Raw genomic sequence first — 22,165 nt, 5'->3', positions numbered from 1 at the left:
CATACCAGCACAGTTGTCTCTCTTGCACACCACATCTGATGCTTCTTAAATCCAATTTTTCTCTCAGGGCACTTACACTCTGTCGTGTATGCACACTGACATTACACATTCAGTGCAGCATACTGGCTTCATTCCTCGCAAGCTTACACATGTCCTCAGCAGTCATGGCCCATGTTTCACTGTCATGTAGCATGGCTGTTTGTACACATGTGTCATACAGTCTACCTTTTACTCTGAGCGAGAGGCCCTTTGTCATCCAGCAGAGGTAGGAGCTCTCTGAACTTTAGCCAGGCTATTCTTATTCTAGCAGCTACACTTTCAAAATCAGAAACATTCATAGGATTTGAATTTGAAATGGGTACGGAAAACAACTGCATGCTCAAAACAGGACATGATAATGAAGATATTAACTATGAGTGATAGTACAATGAACATACAGACAGCTAGGTGGACTGAGTCATGCAAAGTCAATCTTGGCCATGAATATAAGGTACAACTGGCAACTATTAATCTCAAAGATGGTTGATAAGAACCCTATTTTATCAATCATCTGCATTCAAATGAATGATCGATAGATAGATAGATATAGAGAGAGAATACTCACCTCCCCATCAATAAAGGCAATTTCTCCTCTGATCACCACACGACGAACAGCTCCACACACTCGGTGTCCTGCAAATGGAGTCCACTTGCATTTGCTCTGTTTTGGTTGCTTAGGAATTGTATAAAATGTGTCCATATCCACCTCCACATATGTGTCAAGCTGATCAGGCAAGTTGAAAATCTTCTTTGGGTTGGAGTGCAATCGTAGTATAATATCCTGAAAGGTAAAAAGCACATCAATTGTTTTGAATTACTGTTGCCTCATTAGAAAAGTCTGTTGAATTCTCATTGTGTTAAGAAAAACATGTTTTCATGGGTCAGTGGGTTTGGAACTACTTATGATGGAGAAATTGTATTACAATTAGTTATTTTTTTCAGCTTAACCTTTTTCATACAAACCTGCCTGAGACTGCCCTTGGTTCTATTGGTATAAACTTACTTTTTCAAAGTGATCTAAATTAAAACTTCCCATTAAAATTCCAGGTTTCCAAATATCTGCTTAATATCAACTAAGTTATCTTACTATATTCTTCATTATTTTAAAAATTAATTGAAAGAAAAAGTGTATTTCAGAAGAAACAGGGTAACAAAAGCATTATAGCAATGATTGGCCAAGCAGATATCTTATAGCAAACACTTATAGCCCATCAAATGCAATATTAAAAAATCTGATTTTGAAGTGACAGTAAAATTTGCTTTGTTAATCAGGTCAATTAGCAAAAACTAAATTATATGCTTTTGTAAGAGGTACGCAACAGTGTTTCGAGTCACAGCTTATTACCAAGTGATTGCTGTGTCTCACTCATAAATAAATAATAAAAGTAGGCAAAAAGCCAGGAATGAAAGAAAAATAAGTTATATCCCAGAGTTTCCCTAAATTTTTTTGAACAACAAAATTCCAACAATGCTTTGTCAGAATTTAAAAACTAAAATATAGAAAAAGAGGAGTTAATGCAACAAAATCAAACATATTTACTTTCAGTTTTAAGTTATGTAACACTCAGTTATGGGATACCAGCATCAATGAATCACATTACAATAAAGTGGCTCCTATTTTCAAAGTGTGTAAGAGTAGTATATGAATATAAACCAATGACTTATAATTTTCCAGAATGTTAGAGAAATAAATGAATAAACTTCTTTTAAACAGAATACCATTTTAATTTGACCCAATATACCACTATAGAATTTATCAACTTCAAAATAAAATATAAAGTCATCCTTTGAACTTAAGCTGGCAATGAAACAATAGAATATTTTAACCATCTTCCAGAGCAAATTCAGTCGTAAGTGCATTCCACAAAGTACCTTATGATATTTGTTCTGGCTTCCTGTGAGGAGTTCAAGCATCACTGAGGTAAAGCCTGCATTTTATCCGTTGGAGGTTAATAAAATATAGTACCAGTCTAGGGTAATAGAGTGGTATGATTGTTAGTGATAGATGAGATGCCTTGCAGCATTTGCTACAATTCTTTATGTTCAAAGTTCTTGGTGGTAGACTTGTAGCCAGATCTAACATTATCACCTTGCCATTAGGTGCCTTTAGCACGGTTAACTATGCTGCAAACATTTGGACCATGTCTCTAGTTTGAGGATAACTTTCTACCATAATCTGAGAAGCCCTCACAAAATAACAGGATCATGAGCATTCCCTTCTCCTTATGGCTAAGCAGAGGGGAAAAACAAAAACAAAAAATAACATCCTTGATCAAAATATTTATAAGGCTTTGTTATTACTTCCTCATTAGAATTTTTTTCCAACTAACCTTTCAAGTAATTAAGAGAAAGAAACAATTGGATACTGTATTCTAGTTGTGTGTTACACAAAAATCTTTTACCTCAAGAGTGAGTCTTCCTTCGCTAACAGCTGTCAGTAACAAAGGAAGCATTGTCTCCAGACCTGGAAAACCTGGTGGTGGTTTTTCACTGTCTTTCTCTTCTAAGGTATGTGGAGCTGCAAAGAAAAACAACATACTTCAATAGCATTACAGCTGCTGAGATGGAAATGAGACACAGAATATGTGACTACACCCACCTCCACTACCACGAAAAAATTTCTTTGGATCCTTATGTTTACAACAGACATTATGATTTTGCCCCCAAAACAGCTTTTCAAAATCTTGCCAGCCAACTTGTTTCAAAACTTTTTTTTACTAAAAATTTGTTTTTGAATTTCATGTAAAAAAATACACAAATTAAGGTTCTGGGAGTGGGGGATCATTTAATATCCCCACCAACATTGTCCAGTTTTGGAAAAACTCCACAGCTGTCTGGCACAACCAACCAGTTGTTTTTAAAAGCATCTATTTCCATATGCATGAATGCCTGCTGAACTGTCACACAACATAGCCTTGATGTGGTTTTTTCAATATGCTAGAAATAACCTCCACCCCTAAGTTTTTGACTTCTTACCTTTTCCCCCACCCTTAAACTGGAATTATGTGTTGAAAAATACAATTACAACGAAACACTAACTCCTAACCTAAACTTTAAATCCCAAACCCTTCAGATTCTCGAATGCTTTCTTTTATTTTATAAGATTTGGTTATTTTGTAATGTTTGCTGTCATTGCAAAACACAAGATTGGCAGGAGAAGGTGCTTATTTAACACATGCTCTACCAATATGAATGCCTAATGCTGCCCCCATAACCAAGGCATTGTAGCTCTGTTTACACACCCCTAGATATAAAAAAAAGTTAAACATACTGGATAATTCTGGATATAGACACACAGACATGTTTTTTTTTCTATTCTATGACATTTGGATCAGCAATATAGGACTTTAACTTAAAAGTACTGAAGGGAAAGAGAGAGAAATCAAACTATACTTCAACATCAAGGGAACTTCTGTTTTCAGTTGGTCTGCTAGAAATAACAGCCAAATATCCTTCAAATAATACCCTGCCATTTTAATTAAGGAAAGACATAAGATGTAGCCCTACATAACTCTAAAAAATGGGATGGTCATAGCTAGAATGTGTGATTATAGGATCTGCTTGATCAGGGTTGTCTTCTGGCTAAACAACAACAAAAATAAATAAAAAATGGTTTCGCACCATGGTCAGTGGCAAAACAGTCCACAACGTCCATGTGATCCCAAAGAGCTTGCTGGTCTTCAGCGGTCTGCAATGAAGGTCGTACTTGGCAACGGCCTTCACCAATTACTTTATTGTCATCAGTGCTCAAGAACAAATGATGTGGAGCAACTTCACAGGTTACTGGAATACCCACATCTTTTGCAGCTTTGATGATCATGATCTAAAAATAGAGGAAGGATTAGAAATTTAGTAAAGGCATCAGGCATTTATGGACAACAAAGTTTTATGTTCCTGTTGCCAGTGTTTTAAGTGAAAAATATACAGTCAGCCCAGTTCTGTCCAGCAAAAAGATCGCCAGCAAACTATAGGCACAGATACAGCCAACTGCAGACTAGTAAACTCGATACAGAGCTGTTGCTTAATCTCCAGGTTGGTCCTAACCAGCAGATCTATATCATCAAAAGTGTTCTAACAATGACCATCTGCTTTTTCTATATAAGACCACATTATCCAGTGTAGTTTAATACAGAGTGCTATTTCTAACAGGTTGAGCAAACAACAGCAGCTCCCTTACAGGGTACCAGGAGTAGTAATAGGGGAAGTAGCAATATTTAGAGGGAAAGTGATGAGGAATGCAACAATAACATTTCAAATAAACAGTCAAATACTGTCTAGGATTAACCCATGTAGTTAAAATTCCTATATACCTTAATTCCAGACTATAGGTGTTGCATCTCAGATCAACCTTTCACTGAACAGACTTACAATGATGTACAAGTCATAACCATCCAGTTTATTGATTTGGTGTAGAGGAATGAGATGTGCCTTTGACTTTTACAAATCCTCTGAGGCTGATAAGACCATCACAGTTACTGTTGGTCTTGAACAGTTGCAATCAAGAATAGTAATAAAAACATGTGCAGGAAAGTCTTCTTGTAGACGAAAGAATGAATGTAGTTGTTAGTGTGTGGGTAGTGGAAACAATACAGGTGACTAGAGCAAGATAGATGAGTAAATTGGGAATGACTGAATGGAAATGACAGAAAATGAGCCAACTCCAAAGAGTCAAGGCCACAACAGTAGTTGCAGAAAAGACAGAACAGACACCACATCTATAAGGCAGAAATTTAATCGATACGGTTGCTCAGCCAGCTCGAGATTTAGTAAACTGAGCAACTATGTAGAACTTCTCTTACTGGATTATCACAGTATGGTTTGTCATGCAAGGGATTCATACAACTGGTGTCTTCAATATTTGTGATATTAATCTTTTCTACTTAAGTTCTATTACACAATTTCCCCACAGAAGAAAAAAAAATGATGTCAAGTGACAATATCATAAGTCAAGGAGGATGAACAGTTAAAAGAGTCCTTCCTACAGCCTCAATGGACATCTGCCATTGGAATAGCAATTGTTATTTGATGTACTGCCAGTTTAATGAATTCTTTTTTTCTTCATTTTGCTTCTGCAATACAAGTGTGTGTTAAAGAGTGTTCATGCATGCACTAGCAAGCATCTGTATATGCAGTGTGAGCAATCAATAAAGAAAATGTGCATGCACTTGGGTGTATTTATATATGTGAGTATGTGCTTCTTCTGAAATGAATTTTATTACAAAGTGAAAGAGAGAGAAGTGCACATCTGCATCTTCCCACTTACCTCTTCCTTACGAGCCACATGACAAATATGCACTGGTCTCTGATATAGTTCAGCAAGTAGTATCACAGCAGCTGTTGTAGTCCCTTCAGCATGAACACACAAAGGTAAGTTGGCAGGCCAGTTCTCAAAATGCTATAAAGTAAAAAGAAAAGTAAAACTCATTAGGCTATCCTCCTCCTCTTCAATAATTTTTGCCAGTTCTTTAAGGATACATATTTTATCAACTCAAACAATAAGTCAAATTAATTCTACATAACTGAAGCCTAACTCATAGATCTCTGAATTATCTTAACTCTAAAATGCTCATAATGTTTTCTCCATATAAATTTCCCAATCCTGTTAGAAACTAGAGATTTTGATGAACTGCAGTTATTTCAGTATAAAAATAGAACTATCACATGACTTTGGATGAAATTTGCTGATATATTTCTTAGTGTACATTCTGAATGTAGCTTTTAACCTGCTGCCAAGTCACTTTCACCAGTACAGCTGAATACAGGTAAATTGATAACATGTAGGCATTTTCACAAACATTTACAAGACATCAATTTCTGGTTATTGATTTCCTAGCTCAGAACGATGCCCCACCCACCATATTCGCCGGACACTGCCCCCATTTATTCCGCAGTCTTCAAAATCATTTGGACAAAAAAAAAAAAAAACATGAATTCTGTAGACGAGGTTAGAACAATACTGGAGGAGATCTTTCATCATGGACATGGGAATTTTGGAAAAGGGGCCTTGCAAATCTACCAAATAGATGGAAGAGCATTGTCGAAAATGAAAGAGAGTATATTTTAGATTAAAAAATAACTATCTTAATTTTGAAGAAAAAAAAAAAAAAAAAAAAAGTATAAAAACCACATTATTTACGGGATGACCCTATATATGTATATATATATATATATAGAAAGAGCGAGTACCTTCTGCCAGTCTGCCATGCTATCTAGTTTGAGGGTAGTGTAAGTTTCATTGAGATACATCTTCAATGCTCCTGCCTTAGCTCCAATTTGAACAAGAGTCTGTGCATTGTCTTTACTGGCACCAACATTGATACCATAATCACAGTGAGCTGCGTTCTTGGCAATCTGAAAAAAGAGAGATGGAAGCTTAAATTGTGATGTCTGGTGGAATTAAATTGAAATTGGAGATTTGGAGGAAGGAGAGGAAAAGCATACAAAGAGGAAGATATAAGAGGCAAGAGTTATAAGAGATATAGATGGATGAGACAGTAAATTATGAGAGTTAAAGAGAAATCTAGACAGAGGACAAGGTGGTTGTTTAGTCCCAAGTTATGAAGAAACAGTCCTATGATCAAAGGAATTCTAGTAATGACTATCTTGTCTTTAGATGTATTCAAAACATTATTCAACATGCCTTTCTTTGTTTAAGATGGTAGTGTTATTTGAGGGAGATTTAGCAATGATGAGTGTTTCTTCAAGGGAGAGGGTAGTTGTGAGTTGTACAAATTGTATATGAAGGGTGCTAGAAGAAAAATAGTGAAAGTTTGTGCAGTTCCTATATGTGTATGAGCATTATCTGCAAGCAAATGCATATGGCTTTTTCATACTAAGTATAGTGGTATGTAGATGATAGAAAGTCTGATGACATGTAGATAAAATGTTATATAGATGAACAACTACATATGTGGTTATATAGATAACAATTGGGTAAGTAGATGATAGATTAGAAATCTTGATTACCTTCTGAACAAGAGCAAATGAGGCTTGGTCTACAACTGCTGGTTGGGTATTTGGCATGGCCAGAATCATGGTTATACCTCCAGCAAGTGCAGCTTTTGTGGCAGTCTGCCAGTCTTCTTTCTGGATTGCACCAGGTTCCCTTACATGAACATGAACATCAATAAGACCTAGGAAGTATAGAAAGAGACCAAAATGATCACCACCATCATAGTTGCTATCAGGGTAACAAGTAAACTAACTGACAACAAAGGGCTCAGTGGCCACAAACTTAAAACTTTTATTAGCCAAAAGGTTGTAAACTTTAATCTTGATATATACAGCCAACATTAAGTTGTTACCAGAACTGTTCTTAGAAAGGATGTACAACAATAAATTCAGTTGAAAGGTACAGTCTTTGAGCTAGGAGATATGAAGAAATTGCCAAGGAAAGTAAGGTGATTCATTACCTGGTAAACGGACAACTCTGCGAGAAGTCATACAATCATATTGTATTTTCAGAGGCGGAGCTTCTCTAAGCCGACGAAGTGCCTGTAAGAAGTAATAAAATATATCTTTCAGTTAGTTACCTGTGTTACCTTGGGCACAACAATTGATTAAGAAAGAAGAGCTTACTGAATATGAAATGAGATAGAAATAAATATACTGAACCACTTGTTATTCAGCCAATACTGCAACAGTTTGACAGATTTTTCAAATACTTATACCCTTAAAATAATCACTAAGCACAATCAACTTAATGCTAATCTTTGAATTACACAGAGTCTACCAAACGGACTTCCACAGTTTTCTAACAAATATCACTCACACAGATTAGGCTGACTCAAGATTATGGTAGATAACATTTTAGTGTTGTGCAGAAGATCAAACTTATATGCGAAGAATTTTTAAAGGTAGTGAGGGTAGAGGAATTTGAAGTGGGGTATATAATGACTGACACTCATTTTACTATCTTAAGAACAATGTGGCACTAAGCTAGATAGCACCAGGCCTAGACTGGATCTTTGTCTCTGTCATCTCTGAAGATCTTAAGTAAATAAGTAAAAGTGAACATGTGTAATCTTTAATGTTACATCAGTGAATGAACACAGCTGTTTTACATATGTTAGGAGAAACTATCACAAAGTTGACAATTGTGCCAACCAAAAACAATACAATCATCAAAATCAAACAAAAGTGTTTTCAAAATTCTTATAGCCAAACATTTTCACAGGCTATTCCTTATTTCTTTTATGTTTCTAATTTAGAAAACAATGACTTTGAACTGAAAGAATTTTTAAATGAATTGTTTATGTAAGGAGTATAACACAAGGTAGATTTGGAACGAGATGTTTCAATTTCTGATAGTATAAACAATAAACAGCAGTAGTAAAAGTGATGACAGAGAAAAAAATCGAAATCCATTGACTATTTCTGTTTAATTCCACCATTCATACAATAAGATGAAATGAAGTGTTATATAAAAGTGTAAAAAAAGGAATAATGGGGCTTTTTTTCTTTTTAAATAAGAAACTCAGTTTAATTTCATATAGAAGACAGGAACCTTTAATACAAGAAAACTTTGTATGTGTCCAAGCATAGAAATTTCGAAATCTTCTAAATTTGCAATTTATAAAAATTGCTATTATTGAATTTATCTGTAAAATGCTTTAACATGTATACTAATTTGTAAAATTTATTTGTTAATTACTTGTTAGACAAGCATGAAGTTCTGCTCATTTTGTAATTTTCTTCAAACATTTTCATGCTATTTTATTTATGTCTGTACCTGTTTTACATGTACTCAAGTCCAATTAAAATGTTAATTATGCATCTAACTCCTCCTTTGAAGTCCTATACAACATTCCATCATTTATCTCAGTTAAATATTGGCTGATAAATCATATGATATTGAAACAAAATTTTAAGAATTTTCTATGTCAGTGATTAACCAAGTAGTTTCAAGATAATGCAGTTGTTATACATCTATTGTTAAGATGCATTTCAAATGTCACATCAATAAATTTATGAAAAAAAGTTAGTCTAAATTCACACTTATCTTGAGAAAGATTTTAGAAATATAATAATGAAAGGTTAAAATAAAAAATATAATAGGAAAAAAAATCTGACCTCCACCAAAAGTTTGGTGCACTTGACATCAGTTATGAGAGGTACAGAATAATCAATGGCCATACGTCGTGTCTTGTAGCCCTGGGTGACAAAAGATGAAGCCCTATAAGTGCCACCATTACGCATGGGCAAATTGATGACTAGGTCAAACATGTTTTTAGCCAAGTAGTCTGCTATTGTCCTCTGCTCTACACCATTGCCGTTGCCATTTTCACTGATATTTTCATAAGGCCAGTCCACAGCTTTGATCTGGAATAGTAATGAAATAGGGGTCAGTTAATATAATGACACACAGGGGATACCACACATAGAACATGAAAGAGAGAGACAAAGAGAAAAAAAAAAATAATAATACTTTGATAGAGAGAGGATACTTACCTTGACACCATGTTCTGTGTAGAAGTCAGCTGTCCCCATACTGGCAAAGAGATTGTAGCCAATTTCTTCAAGTGTCTTTACTGAAGGAAGAAGCTCATTCTTGTGCTGAAATGGTAAGCATTTAGAATGAGAGCGAAGAGAGTGAAAAATGAAAAGAATTGTTAAAAAATTATGAGAAGTGAACATCTGAACAGTATAGAGAGTGGACTGCATTATCTTAAAGTAGAGTGGTGGAAACAGGATGAACATTAATACAGTAGATTAAATACAGTGAAGAGGAGGAGAGAAAACAAAAGACCAAAACATACTGGTTTTTATATTAGCGAGCAAAAACAACTAGAAGGCATATCCTACACATCTAATGATACTTATACATGTAAACATAAACATTTATACCTACCTGCACCTTACTCCAAGGTGTGCACATACACCTAACCCCACTCAACATACCTTGACCTGAACACTCCGACATACAACTCCACTCATAACATTCATACATACACACTAATGACCAGAGACAACCACCAAGTGTGCAGACAAGCAAACCTAGACAGGCGAACAAACTCATTCTAACAATGACACTAAGAAACCCATTCCCAGCATATATACAAACATTTAAGAAACAACCCTTACCTTGAAGCTACCAATGGATATCAAAATATTTCTATGAGGAATTTTAAATCCTGAGCTGAGTTGAGCCTTGAGGTAAGCTTCATAACGGTCCTCACCAAAGCCAGCAACTTCACCTGTACTGGCCATCTCAACACCTAGCAACACATCAGCACCACGAAGACGGGAGAAGGAGAAGACGGGTACCTGTAACATGTGAGCAAGTAGTATGTATATGTACAAGCATAGAAATTGTGTGTATGTGGGAATAGTGTCATTTATACTTTTTTTTCCCTTGCTGACATGAATTTGATAGGGTCATGTTATTTGTCATTCATCATTATCATCATCATCAAGCACATCAACCAGAGAAAACACATGACTCATTGTTTTGAAGACTGAGGATAACTTCCTCTTTTTCTCCCATGAAAGTGGAGATCTGAGACTTGAACCAAATGCTTGCAACAGACAAGACTTTACTAAAGGCACCCAAGAACTAAGCGGTAAGGTTAAACCAGGTAACAAAATTAAGCCTACCATGTCAAAAACTGAAACAAATACCACAAGGAACCCCATACAATTTGTCACAATGAACTGGTAATTTATTTCATCAAGCGTGAAAGGCAAAGTTGATCTTAATGGTATTTAAACACAGTGCAGAAGTCAGAACAAATCATAAAACATTCTGTCATCCTAGTGACTGCCTATTTCCAAGATCTTTCTTGTGCATACTATGTTTTCCCTTTCCTATCACCAACCATTCTACAGTATGGATGTAGTGTATTCTATTATGCTACAAGCAACAAGGAAATGACCAGACTAGAGTTTTCTCAACACTATCAATTTTTAGCAGGAGTTCTTGACAGCCAAGTACAGACAATAGAATTTCAAATTTAAATGAACTCAGAGGATAAACCTTTATATTTTTGCTATTTATACTTCTGTTGAAATACATTACCTTCATTTCAATTAATTTTGCCATACTTAAACAGGTGTTTGAAACAAATTAACATGAAGGTTGGATTATAGAACCAGGAGTGATCTCGGGTAAGTCTGAGAATAAAGATGAGATGATCATAAATGGGACATCTTTCATCTTAAGTCTGCTGACTCAGAGCTGCCATGGAGCTAAACAGCAGCTGGTACTTTATTATTGCACTGTCAAACCAAGGATATAGTTATTAATCATTCTGGCATGTTGAATATGAAGGATTTAAACAAAAAGAAATATTCTCCCCACCCTTAAAACCCACAAATCAACACTAATTTATCTTTCAGGTTACCATGATGAGATGGTATTAAGTTTCTTTTAGTTTAGACTGTTAGAAACTGAATTAAGCCTAGAAAATATTTATTGTGTGTGTGTGTATTTCTTGAAAATATACATTTTGCCTTATGTGTCCAGCTTTTAAGGACACCCTATATACACACACACACACACACGCATGGTTTTGTTCTCCAAAAATGCTCCTTTGATTTTTTTCTGCAGACCTTCATTGCAAAAAGAAGTGCTTTGGTGAACTTGATGCAAACATAACTATAATAACAGACCTTCAAGTCACTTTCTATAAATCTTAACATCTTTAAAAAAGACATATTGTAACCATAGACAAAAAGGACAGTTGTAGTGAATTGGAAGTTATAAGAAAAAGAAGGAATATAAATGGCAGCACACTAGACATATCTGCAATGTGGATACATTTGTGTTCACTGGAGAATTAATTGTAAGTTGTAAGCAATGACAATAGACTGTTAGAAACTTTTAAAAACCTGAAAAGAAAATACAATTTTTAAAAATAAAAATCCGTCTTACCTTGAGTGCCACTTTGCGGCAACCAGCAAGAACATTGACTGGTTCCAGTTTCTCTCCCATAATGGCTCGGGTGGCCATCGCAATGAAGTCATGGTCCAAAGCTTTAGATACAAATGGAAACGACCGTGACACACGGACATTGCATTCAATCACTTTCAACTGGTTGTCCTAAAAAATTTCAATAATAATAAATTTTAGCACTGGCACAAGGTCACAGTTTTTTGTTAAGGACAACATAATCAAGTAATGATTGTTTACTCCAGAATGATAAAAGGTAAAGCTGACCATAACAGGATACTCCTTACCATTTCTGCCAATCTACTCAACTAAGAAAATATTATTATTATTACTATTAATATTAATATTATAAAAATATGAATCGGGATTATAAAGTATCTAAATGAAGAAAGTAGTAATGGTGGAGCAAGATAACATATAATGTCAATGAACTAGACCAAGTTGTTGAAAAAGGAAAATTGTATTAGAAAGTGAAATACTAAAAATTTTGAAAATGTACAACAAATAGCAAACTTAAAACCACATAACACAAGAAACTACATACAAAAGACAAGCCATGTTCTAAAAAAAAACAAATATACACACCACATGAGAAATCTCTCTCACACACACACACACACAAAATATAGTACAAAAACAGAAGAAACAAACCTTTGCAATAAGTTGTAGGTTAAACGGACCTGTCACTTCAAGTGCTCGGCCAACTGTGCAGCAAATCAATTTGATACGAGCTAGGGTCTTTTCATTGATGTCTTGTGGTGGCGTCATCAGTGTAGCATCACCAGAGTGCACACCAGCATTCTCAACATGTTCAGAAATAGCCATGCAGACGACCTCTCCATCACATGCCACAGCATCCACATCAATTTCCTGTAGAGAACCCCCCCAAAAAGTTGGTGAAAGTATTGGTTAGATTCATATATGTACAGATCTGAGCTATAAGGAAGGGTGAGTTAATAACTAAGGGCAAGGGTGTGTGGCATAATTATATAGGTGATTTGGAAGAGTGAAAGAATTCTGGAGTAGTAAAACAGTGGAAGAGTTTTACTGAAAATAGGTGAAGTTAAGAAGAATTAGGAGGACTGAAACAATTGAGGTGAGATTGAACAAGAGAGGAAAAAGTAAATGGAAAAAAAAGAGAAAAGCAAATGAGTGGTGGGGCTACAAACTTTGTGACAATAAAAGTGATAGCAAGAGAGACTGAAGAAAAAGAGATCAAATGAATTTGTGGTACTTACTTTAGCTTCAAGAATAAACTTAGAAATAACAACTGGATGCTCCTTGGATACGGCACTGGCTTGAGTCAAATAACTTTCCAAATCTTTGTGAGTGTGGGCCACATTCATAGCAGCACCACTCAGGACATAGGAAGGACGAACAAGGCATGGGAAACCAACAGTATCACAGAATTTTTTGGCTTCCTGCAATAGATAGACAACACCACAAAGTAATAAGTTAATGAAATCTAGAAGTTGTCACATTCATTAACTATGAAAGTGAAGAGCTTTCATGGAAAAACGGCTTCATTTTTCATAGGGCTGTGATAAATTCTGATAATCAACTTTGCAAATTAATTTTATGAAGTTGTTCACTGGTAATAGTAACATGGTATTTATAGTGACAGTAATGTTGGTAGTAAGAGTGAAAGTGATGCAGCTTTTGAGGGTTTAAAAATTTTTTTTTTTTGTTTTAGAAGCTGAACAGCAATGCTCATAACATTTGTAGGCCTTCACAGACTGGTGAATTGGTGAGGCTGATGCCCATTCTGAACATTGTCTGTAGGAAAAAATAAATATTGTCCCTGAACGAATCAAGGTTGTAGTCTAAATGCTTGCAGAAGAATGAACTCTGTTAAAGATACAAAAGTATAAGGTAGTGGTGTTAAACAGAGTGGCATGTTAAGTGTACCATCATAGTAGATGCACTAACACCACAGCAACTAATCAAATAAAAGTATTCAACCAGTACTTTCTATCAACTAACACCATCCAAATGTTTATGATGTATGTAATCTATTTTAAAATATGCTTTATTGTTTATTTAGCAATCAAAAACTAAAGCCTTTTCACTTGACTTTGTACATACCCATGCATATGAACATTCATAGAGGGTGCACTGTCAGATGAGTGAAAGAAATGTTAAGTGTTTTAAAGGATAAAAGAGAAGAGATGCCTTACCTCAAGGTCATCCAGCTCTCTCCACATGGGTTGAGAAATGCCCATATTGTCCAACATACGAGAGAACTTGAATCGATTTTCAGCATTATCAATAAACTCAGGTGAGGTACCAAGAATACGAGCCTAGAAAGAATAAGAAAGAGCAAGTAGTATAGTAGAAATGGAGTGTGCATATACACATAAAAACTGAAAACTTACATAGATACTCAATAAATCCATTACATATAAATACGCACGAGAAAAATATCAAACTCAAACACACAGTAAACCTATCACATGTGTACAAGAATTAGGCCTCCATGATCAGGGCTGACAACAGGTTTACAAACAATAGCTCAGACGGCAAATCCAGCGAAGTAAAATAATAAAAAAAAAGACAACATACAAATTAACACAAATACACATTCATAAACAAGCAAACATTTTCAAATGAATTAACCTTTTAATTGAACATCATCCCAATGAATTATGGTAGGTTTGGCTATTAGATAGCTTACCTGTTGTCTGTGTAGAGACATAGCAATGTTGTTTGGCAGTTGACCACCCATCGATAAAATAATTCCTTCTGGGTTCTCTAGGTCATATATGTCCATTACAGTCTGAAATCATCAAAAAAGAAACAGAGAAATAATTAGATATAAAAATAATGGATTTTATATATACATATAACATAATCATTGTTTTAAGTTCACTTTCGATGATATGGTTGGATGGGTCATTGTTGTTCTCATAGATTGCTTATAAGTTTCATTTTTCACTTGGTTTCTACAGCTAGATGTTCTCTTTAACACCAATTACTTTACAGTGTGTATTGGGTAGATTTTTCATAACACCAGCACTAGAGAGGTGGTTTCATCCTCAACAAGAATAGTGTCCTCACAACCCAACAGTGTACTAGGAACAAAATCTTGTGGTGCCAGAGCTAGAGAGGATAGAGGTAAGAAAGTGACAAGTAGAAATAGGTGGATAAATGATGAGTGAATGAAAGCTGACAATAGCTAATGGCCAGTGAGGAATACATGTAGTGGATATAAGGTATATGCAAGTCTCATAAGTATATATCTTATGGTGATGAAAGAGCTCGGGTGGGACAAAGAGTGGAGAGAATCCAATAGGTCCCCTAGTGTCCCTAGTTACACTGAGAATAATGTATTGTAAGCCAAAGAAATCCACTTCTAGGTGTGTGTGTGTGTGTGTGTGTGTATATCTATCTACCCCTCTCAATGTTTTATATATATATATATATATCACATTGAGAAGAGTAAGCTTTTCTTTTCATGTTTAACCAATGATACAAATAGAGAGTACAGAGTGGTACAGTTACTGTTGGAACCAGCCAGAAACCCTCTACAATTGAATGATTTGCTATGTGATGTTCCAAATCTTAACACAGGTGTAATAAGGACCAAGACTAGTTCTATCAGGTCCATTTACTATGAAAGCAGAAACTTCAGCTAGCCAATAAGGGAGCCTGTACATGGCAGCTCAACTTGCTAGAAATAGCATGAAAATCTTACTCAAAATTATTCTTAAAAAAAAAAAAAAAAAAAAAAAATAGTCATAGCAGGAATGAATATGACTAAGTTTAATCAAGGGTAACCTAGAATATACAAAAAATTAAAAAAACCCACAAATACATAGCCTTTATCAATTTTTACCTCAAATGATATTTCATCAAAATAAAGACGATCACACATGTCATAGTCTGTACTGACAGTCTCAGGATTGCAGTTGACCATTATGGTCTTGTGGGACATCTGTAAAGAGAGAGAAAATGGAAACATTAGACAAAATGCAAAGAATTTTGTTTTAGATAGGTGGAATACTTTTTGTTGGAGCAACAATTTTTCAGTTAGCTGTACTTTCTATGGCTGAGAACTCAAGAAGTCAAACAAAAGAAATGGGAAATAGATCAAGTAAACTAGAAACTGAAGATATTAGAAATCTACAGCAGATGAGGTACTAAATGAAAAGTATGTGAAATTTGTGGACAGAATTGGGCAATATTTTTCACGTTGTGTTGAATTAATCATCCACATATCAGTGATCACGAGAAAAGCTACGAAGACTGAGATGGGAGCAGCATTAAAGACTACCATAATATACGTATATTATACTCTTTAAATAAAAAAAGTTTACATTGGTTTCAAATTTTGGCACAAGGCCAGCAATTTCAGGGCAGAGGAGTAAGTCGATTACATTGACCCCCCCAACCCTCTACTGGTACAGTAATACCTCACTTTATAAGTTCTAATTTTCAAGCACAAGATCAAATTTTGAATGACACATATATAGATATACATGCATATATATATATATATATATATATATATATATATATATATATATATATACACACACACACACAAATATATTCATACATATATATTCGTTTTTTATTTTTTCGGTGCCCTTTCAAAGCCTAGCCAAGCTCATGGGCGCGGTTTCCCGGTTTCTATGGCGTATGTGTATCACCTGATTAACTATACGAGTGACTAGGCTATAGCAGACACTGCCAGATATTTTGAGCATCTCTGCAGTGATTCCTGATGGGCCAGGAGCTTTCCCTGTCTTCATACTCTTAATCGCTTTATCTACCTAGGTACTGTCAATTAGGATAGCTGGTCCCTCTTGGGTCGACATGCGGCAGACTCTCTTCCTCCCATTCATTCTCTTTATTAAGCAATCTTTCATAGTGGTGTCTCCAAACCTCTCTCTTTGCAGCCTTGTTTAGTGCAAGTGAGCCATCATCCATGCGGACACATTTCTCTCCTACGACATCACGATTCTCTATTTCTATACATATAAATTTAACATGGGCGACTCTGTCTTGTCTTGGGATTCAGGAGCAAACGGCTGGGTGGAATTGTGTGAAAAAGCACACAGAGGTGGAGAATGATCTGGTAGTATTGCTGGGCTTTCTATTCTTTTCATAGCTCCCTAGGTTACTAAGGTAATCTACTATAATAATACTCTTGGATTCAGGAATGAGAATGGAATGGGGTTATAGATGAGTAAGTATGGAAGGCATGATGTCATATTTTTTCCATAGCTCCCACGGTTAAAGAGACATTCTACTATAATAATACTTTTGGGTTTATGAATGAGAAAGAAAGGAATGACAGATGAATAAGAAAGGAAGGGAAGGTGTGATGCCATACTTGGTAGTGGGATGATGAAAATTTCACACTGAAAAAAAAATCAAACAGCGTTTCATCACTGTGTGAATATATGTGTGCGCATGTAAAAGGAGTAGTATGTGCGCACGCAACGGAAGTGGGATGGTACATATTTGTTCGCTTAGTATTTGTGTTTATTTATCGATTTGCTTGAATCTTGGTTGTTTGTTTTTTTCCCTTAGTCAGTTTTAACATTTTGACAGAAAAAAGTCATTTTAAAATTGTTTTTTTAATGCAAGTGTGAACAAACAAGTCGAATGCTTACAGGTTCTACAGGCACATCATCCAAACCGACCAGGCATTGCTCCTAGTATATATACATACATACATACACACATATATATACACACATATACATGTATGTATAGATATACACATACAAACACGTATATACATATGTATATAGATATACATACATATGTATATGTATATACATGCATATGTACATACATGTATATATACATATACATACATGTATATATAGATACATGTATATATATATATATACATACATGTATATATATATATACACATACATGTATATATAGATACATGTATATATATATATACACATACATGTATATATAGATACATATCTATATACACACACACACACATCTATACACACACACACACACATCTATACACACACACATATATATATATATATACACACATGCATGTATGTACGTATTTATGTGTGTGTGTGTGTGTGTGTGTCTGTGCTTGTCCCCCACCACTATCACTTGAGAACTGATAGAATAAGAACTAATGGAACAGAGGGACAAACTTCCAACATTCACTTGTACTCACCGCTCTCAATTCACTGATACAGTTCACAGCACACCAATCGAATTCAACACTGCTTCCAATTCTATAAACTCCAGAACCGAGCACCATAATGTGACCTTCCGCAAATGGGAGGTCGTGTTCAATGCTGTTATATGTCAAATAGAGATAGTTGGTCTCAGCTGGCCACTCAGCTGCCACTGTATCAATCTGTTTCACCCATGGCTTTACACCAAATTGTTCCCTAGTGTGCCTGATCACAAGTTCAGTGCTGCAATTAACAAGAAAGTCAAAATTAAGTCAAAGATGGTAATATCATACACTGTTACTCTCCTTAAGGTAACACAAACACATACTGTAGTACTCCCGATACCAGTAGTGAATAATCTGCATCACTTGTACCCAAATCTGAACAGTCCATGGATGAAAGCTCTAAAAACCTACTGGACTAAAGTACAACAAAACAATTTGATGTAAGTTACATAACTAGGCATTTTAAAATTAGATTTCTTGTCTTTCTCAGCGAAGATGTATCCCCACAGTTTTGTTCCGATTTACAATTCATTCTGGTGCTAAAAGGGTCCCAACGTTCTCTAAGCAGTTATTCAACAAGTTTGAAATATTAGCAGAATCATTGATTTAAGAAACAGAAAATGAAAGAAAAAAGTTACACTTGAATTAAAAGATGGAGTATTTTAACCACAGCTCTGCTTGATCAGAACAGATTAGGATCTAAACAATAATACATATAAATCAACTATATGTCTGTGTGAGAACGGAGGATCACCTCAGTAGAATCAGTAGTTGCAACCACTCCAACGACCTCGCAGGTTGTGAAGAGGGTAGTATGGATGTAGTTTCACTCTACCCATCTATAGACAGATTTTGCTGTGGAAAAATACACAGATTATCTGTGAGAGTAAAGTATAGTTCCACGAAGTCAACACAAGAGAACTGGGCCTCCTCCTTAAACTAAGCTATGACTGTAGCTACCTGGACAACCATGACTGTAGTATATTTTGCCCCACCAGGTCACAGAAGGGAAAACCAACCATGATCACTTCGGCAGTGAAGAAAAGCATCGCATAGCACTGGAGTGGCTGGACCATACCCATCCAGGATCCTGAGAACAACAATCAGGTCAAAAAATGATTGCACATGCAATAGGGGCTAACATAAGAACCACATAGTAAAGTTTAACAGGAAATCATACATGCAGGTTCAAGGTGCAGCCATTGGTGTCGGTGTGGCTAGCCCCTTCAAACAATCTGAACAATCCACAACTGTTTTGCTTTACTGTAGGTATGTAGATGACATCAATATTCAAGTTAGGACAAACTCTGGTAATTGTAGTGTAGAAACGGTGTGGAACAGAATGGAGAGCACCCAGCATGTAGCTAACTACAGATTACTCCACTCGGCACCCTAACAATAGATTTCTTGTCTGAGATACTGAACTCTGGTTAGAGGCTGTGAACAACAGAGTGCAGCTCCTCCACTCCTATTACATAAAACCCAAAGCTTCTAAATATGTTGTTCACAAGAACTCAGCTTTGTCACAACATGAAAATCAACATACTGATAGCAGATTTACTTAGGATAATGAATTACGTGTCCCCACTATGCAAACTCTATGAAACAAGGAAACATGTACAGAACTTCATGCAATTCTCTGGATATGACCAGAAAGATAGGATTCGGGTATACAGGGGAGCTAGAAAGAAGGTAGATAGCATTATATGTAATGAAACCAGTGGTACCTGCCCTAGATACAGAGGAAAACTGGAATAGAATACAGAAAGTTTGTGATAAAGCAAACAGTGTGAACACAGTACAAGGCCAACAGATATCAGGTAGTGATGTTTGTAGAGGTTACAACACATAGGGAACTAGCCTGTAGATTTAGGAAAGCTCTAAAGGAGACCAAACTCAACATGAAGATCGTTGAAAGGCCAGGGAGCTCCATCAATTCAGTCATGTAGGACAGACCCCTTCAAGATACCACATGCACCAATGAGAACTGCATGGTATGGAAGATTAACACTGGCATTAACTGTAGGACTAGAAATGTATTCTACAGCATAAGGTGCAAAAAGGGTGCTTGTAAGGACAAGAACATGACATACATTGCTGAGACATCTGGAAGCATTGCGGACAATATGATAACAGAAAAAAGCCCTCCATACACTAGCAACATGGAACACTGGGCCGGCTTGATATCTGTATTTTATCCAAGCATCCAAAAGCCCCATCATTCAGACACATACAGGAGTACGTCCTCATAAATGAAACATCCCTTGTACTAAATAGGAAGTACATGTAGAGAGTAGTGATGCCCCTATACCTACAGTATATACATACACAGGTAGATTTGGTAGTAGACTTATGTATGCAAATATATATATATAAGTAGGTAAATAAATAGGTACATAGGTAATATGGACAGACAAGCATTTAGTAAAGCATTTTAAGACATGTTATAGTGTATTGATGACAAACCAGCTAAATTTTGATTTAAAAAGGTAATAACATTTCGTAGTGTTAGAAACAATAATTCACTGCATGAAATATTTAACAAGGAGATAGAATACAAGTTAGGGTTAATTTTAAACCCGCTTACCTTGAAACACATTTGGCAATTTGCAGATCACAGAATCCAAGTTGCTTTGCTTGCAGTAGTACTTGTTTGGGAAGATCACAGGGCTAGAAGACAAATTAGAGAAAGGAATGAAAAATAATTCTATTAGTTCTTTAGTTCCTTTTAGTCACTGTATCAAGGACCAGTTACATATTAAAGTAATTTTATAAATAGATAAAATTGTGTATAAATACATATGCATCTTATCTTTCCATTGGATGAAGTCCTGAACCTAAAATTTGGAGCTTCTCACCAATCATTATCAACTAATCAATACTTCAGGGACAAATTTTCAGTTTTAGGTATTTGGCCATAATTCAATGTGATTGCATGACCTACTAAATATAGCAGCTACCCTCTATCAAGTTACACTTTTTTAGATCTCAAACCGAGGATAGAGAGACAGCTGATTAGAAGCCAACAAAGGTATAAATTTCATCTTAAATATACAAATTTTACAGCTATTATTACATCAGTTTTCTTACTTTGCACATCTATATATTTATATCATTAATATATGAACAATTTATGCTGCTGGTTTTGGTTTCCAATGGACCAATCACTGGGTTAGTGCATTTGCAAGTAATACTACTTTTTCAGTTTTCTCACTAATGTTTACATCCTTTGTTTGGCAAATACACACCTGTGATGAATTTCTGCACACCAAATTTTCCTCAAATGGCAGACCAGCCCAAGGTTGCCTAAAGTGCCACACAAAGAGGCAACCCAAATTCACCTCCATAGCTGCTTTATAGCTGAATGGTTAATGACCAAAATAAAACATTCAGCAATAAATCTACCTCATATCTATTACCTCTTACTTGTTTCAGTCATTTGACAATTACTTGCTGTTGCTAGCACCACCACCATCTTCCTGATTACATGACAAGTTGTTCTGCACATGAAAACCTCTGGAATTAAAAAAGCCCTAACTTGTAACAATAAGAAAGGGCTAGTAGCAGTGAGTACATCCTTCAGAAAAAAAATCCTGCTTCAAATAACTCTCCATTGAACACACACTCAGAATACATGTACATGTTGGTAGAAACTTACTAAGGTAATATTTTACAGCCAAATACCCTTTTTGTTGCCAACCCTTAATTGTACAGGATTTTTTTTTTATTCCGCTTGTCTCCACATGTAGAAACCTACAAAATGTTTTACAGGAGACATAATTATGTCATACACAATTAGTCTCCATTTAAAGACAGTTGACCATCGTAGTTTTCATCAACTAATATCACTCACAAAGCATTGGTCAGCCCAAAACTCCTGTAGAAATGTGCTTAAATTGCTACAGTGCAATGGAACTCAAAACCATCTGGATATGAAACAAATTTTGTAATCACAGAGCCAAATTACAGCCGAGTTGATCAATAAGGTGTAGATTATCAACTGAAGGGTAGGTGGTTCACACTACATTGTTGTGAACAAGTATCTTGGGACATTACAG

General features: G+C 35.5%; 1 protein-coding gene across 4 annotated transcripts in view; it reads right to left on the bottom strand.

Annotated features, from left to right (window-relative positions):
* The window catches only part of LOC106882594 (multifunctional protein CAD), a 98,756-nt gene that overhangs the window by 25,489 nt on the left and 51,102 nt on the right, over positions 1-22,165 (bottom strand). For all 4 annotated transcript variants that reach the window (XM_014933327.3, XM_014933329.3, XM_014933328.3 and 1 more), the window contains exons 17-34: positions 20,695-20,777; positions 18,099-18,345; positions 15,765-15,863; positions 14,604-14,705; positions 14,107-14,229; positions 13,168-13,350; positions 12,581-12,799; positions 11,912-12,079; positions 10,123-10,305; positions 9,490-9,594; positions 9,112-9,360; positions 7,452-7,533; positions 7,006-7,172; positions 6,226-6,390; positions 5,303-5,434; positions 3,661-3,862; positions 2,442-2,557; positions 605-820 (exon numbers count right to left, since the gene is read on the bottom strand). In XM_014933327.3, the coding sequence (XP_014788813.1) occupies positions 605-820; positions 2,442-2,557; positions 3,661-3,862; positions 5,303-5,434; positions 6,226-6,390; positions 7,006-7,172; positions 7,452-7,533; positions 9,112-9,360; positions 9,490-9,594; positions 10,123-10,305; positions 11,912-12,079; positions 12,581-12,799; positions 13,168-13,350; positions 14,107-14,229; positions 14,604-14,705; positions 15,765-15,863; positions 18,099-18,345; positions 20,695-20,777 (2,841 nt within the window). The remainder of the gene's footprint in view (positions 1-604; positions 821-2,441; positions 2,558-3,660; positions 3,863-5,302; positions 5,435-6,225; positions 6,391-7,005; positions 7,173-7,451; positions 7,534-9,111; positions 9,361-9,489; positions 9,595-10,122; positions 10,306-11,911; positions 12,080-12,580; positions 12,800-13,167; positions 13,351-14,106; positions 14,230-14,603; positions 14,706-15,764; positions 15,864-18,098; positions 18,346-20,694; positions 20,778-22,165) is intronic.

Source organism: Octopus bimaculoides, chromosome 4 (genome assembly GCF_046866305.1).
Source record: "Octopus bimaculoides isolate indiv1 chromosome 4, ASM4686630v1, whole genome shotgun sequence".
In the NCBI taxonomy this organism is placed as follows: Eukaryota; Metazoa; Mollusca; class Cephalopoda; order Octopoda; family Octopodidae; genus Octopus; species Octopus bimaculoides.
Note: the sequence above shows the minus strand (reverse complement) of the source record. Positions and strands in the feature narration are given on the sequence as shown.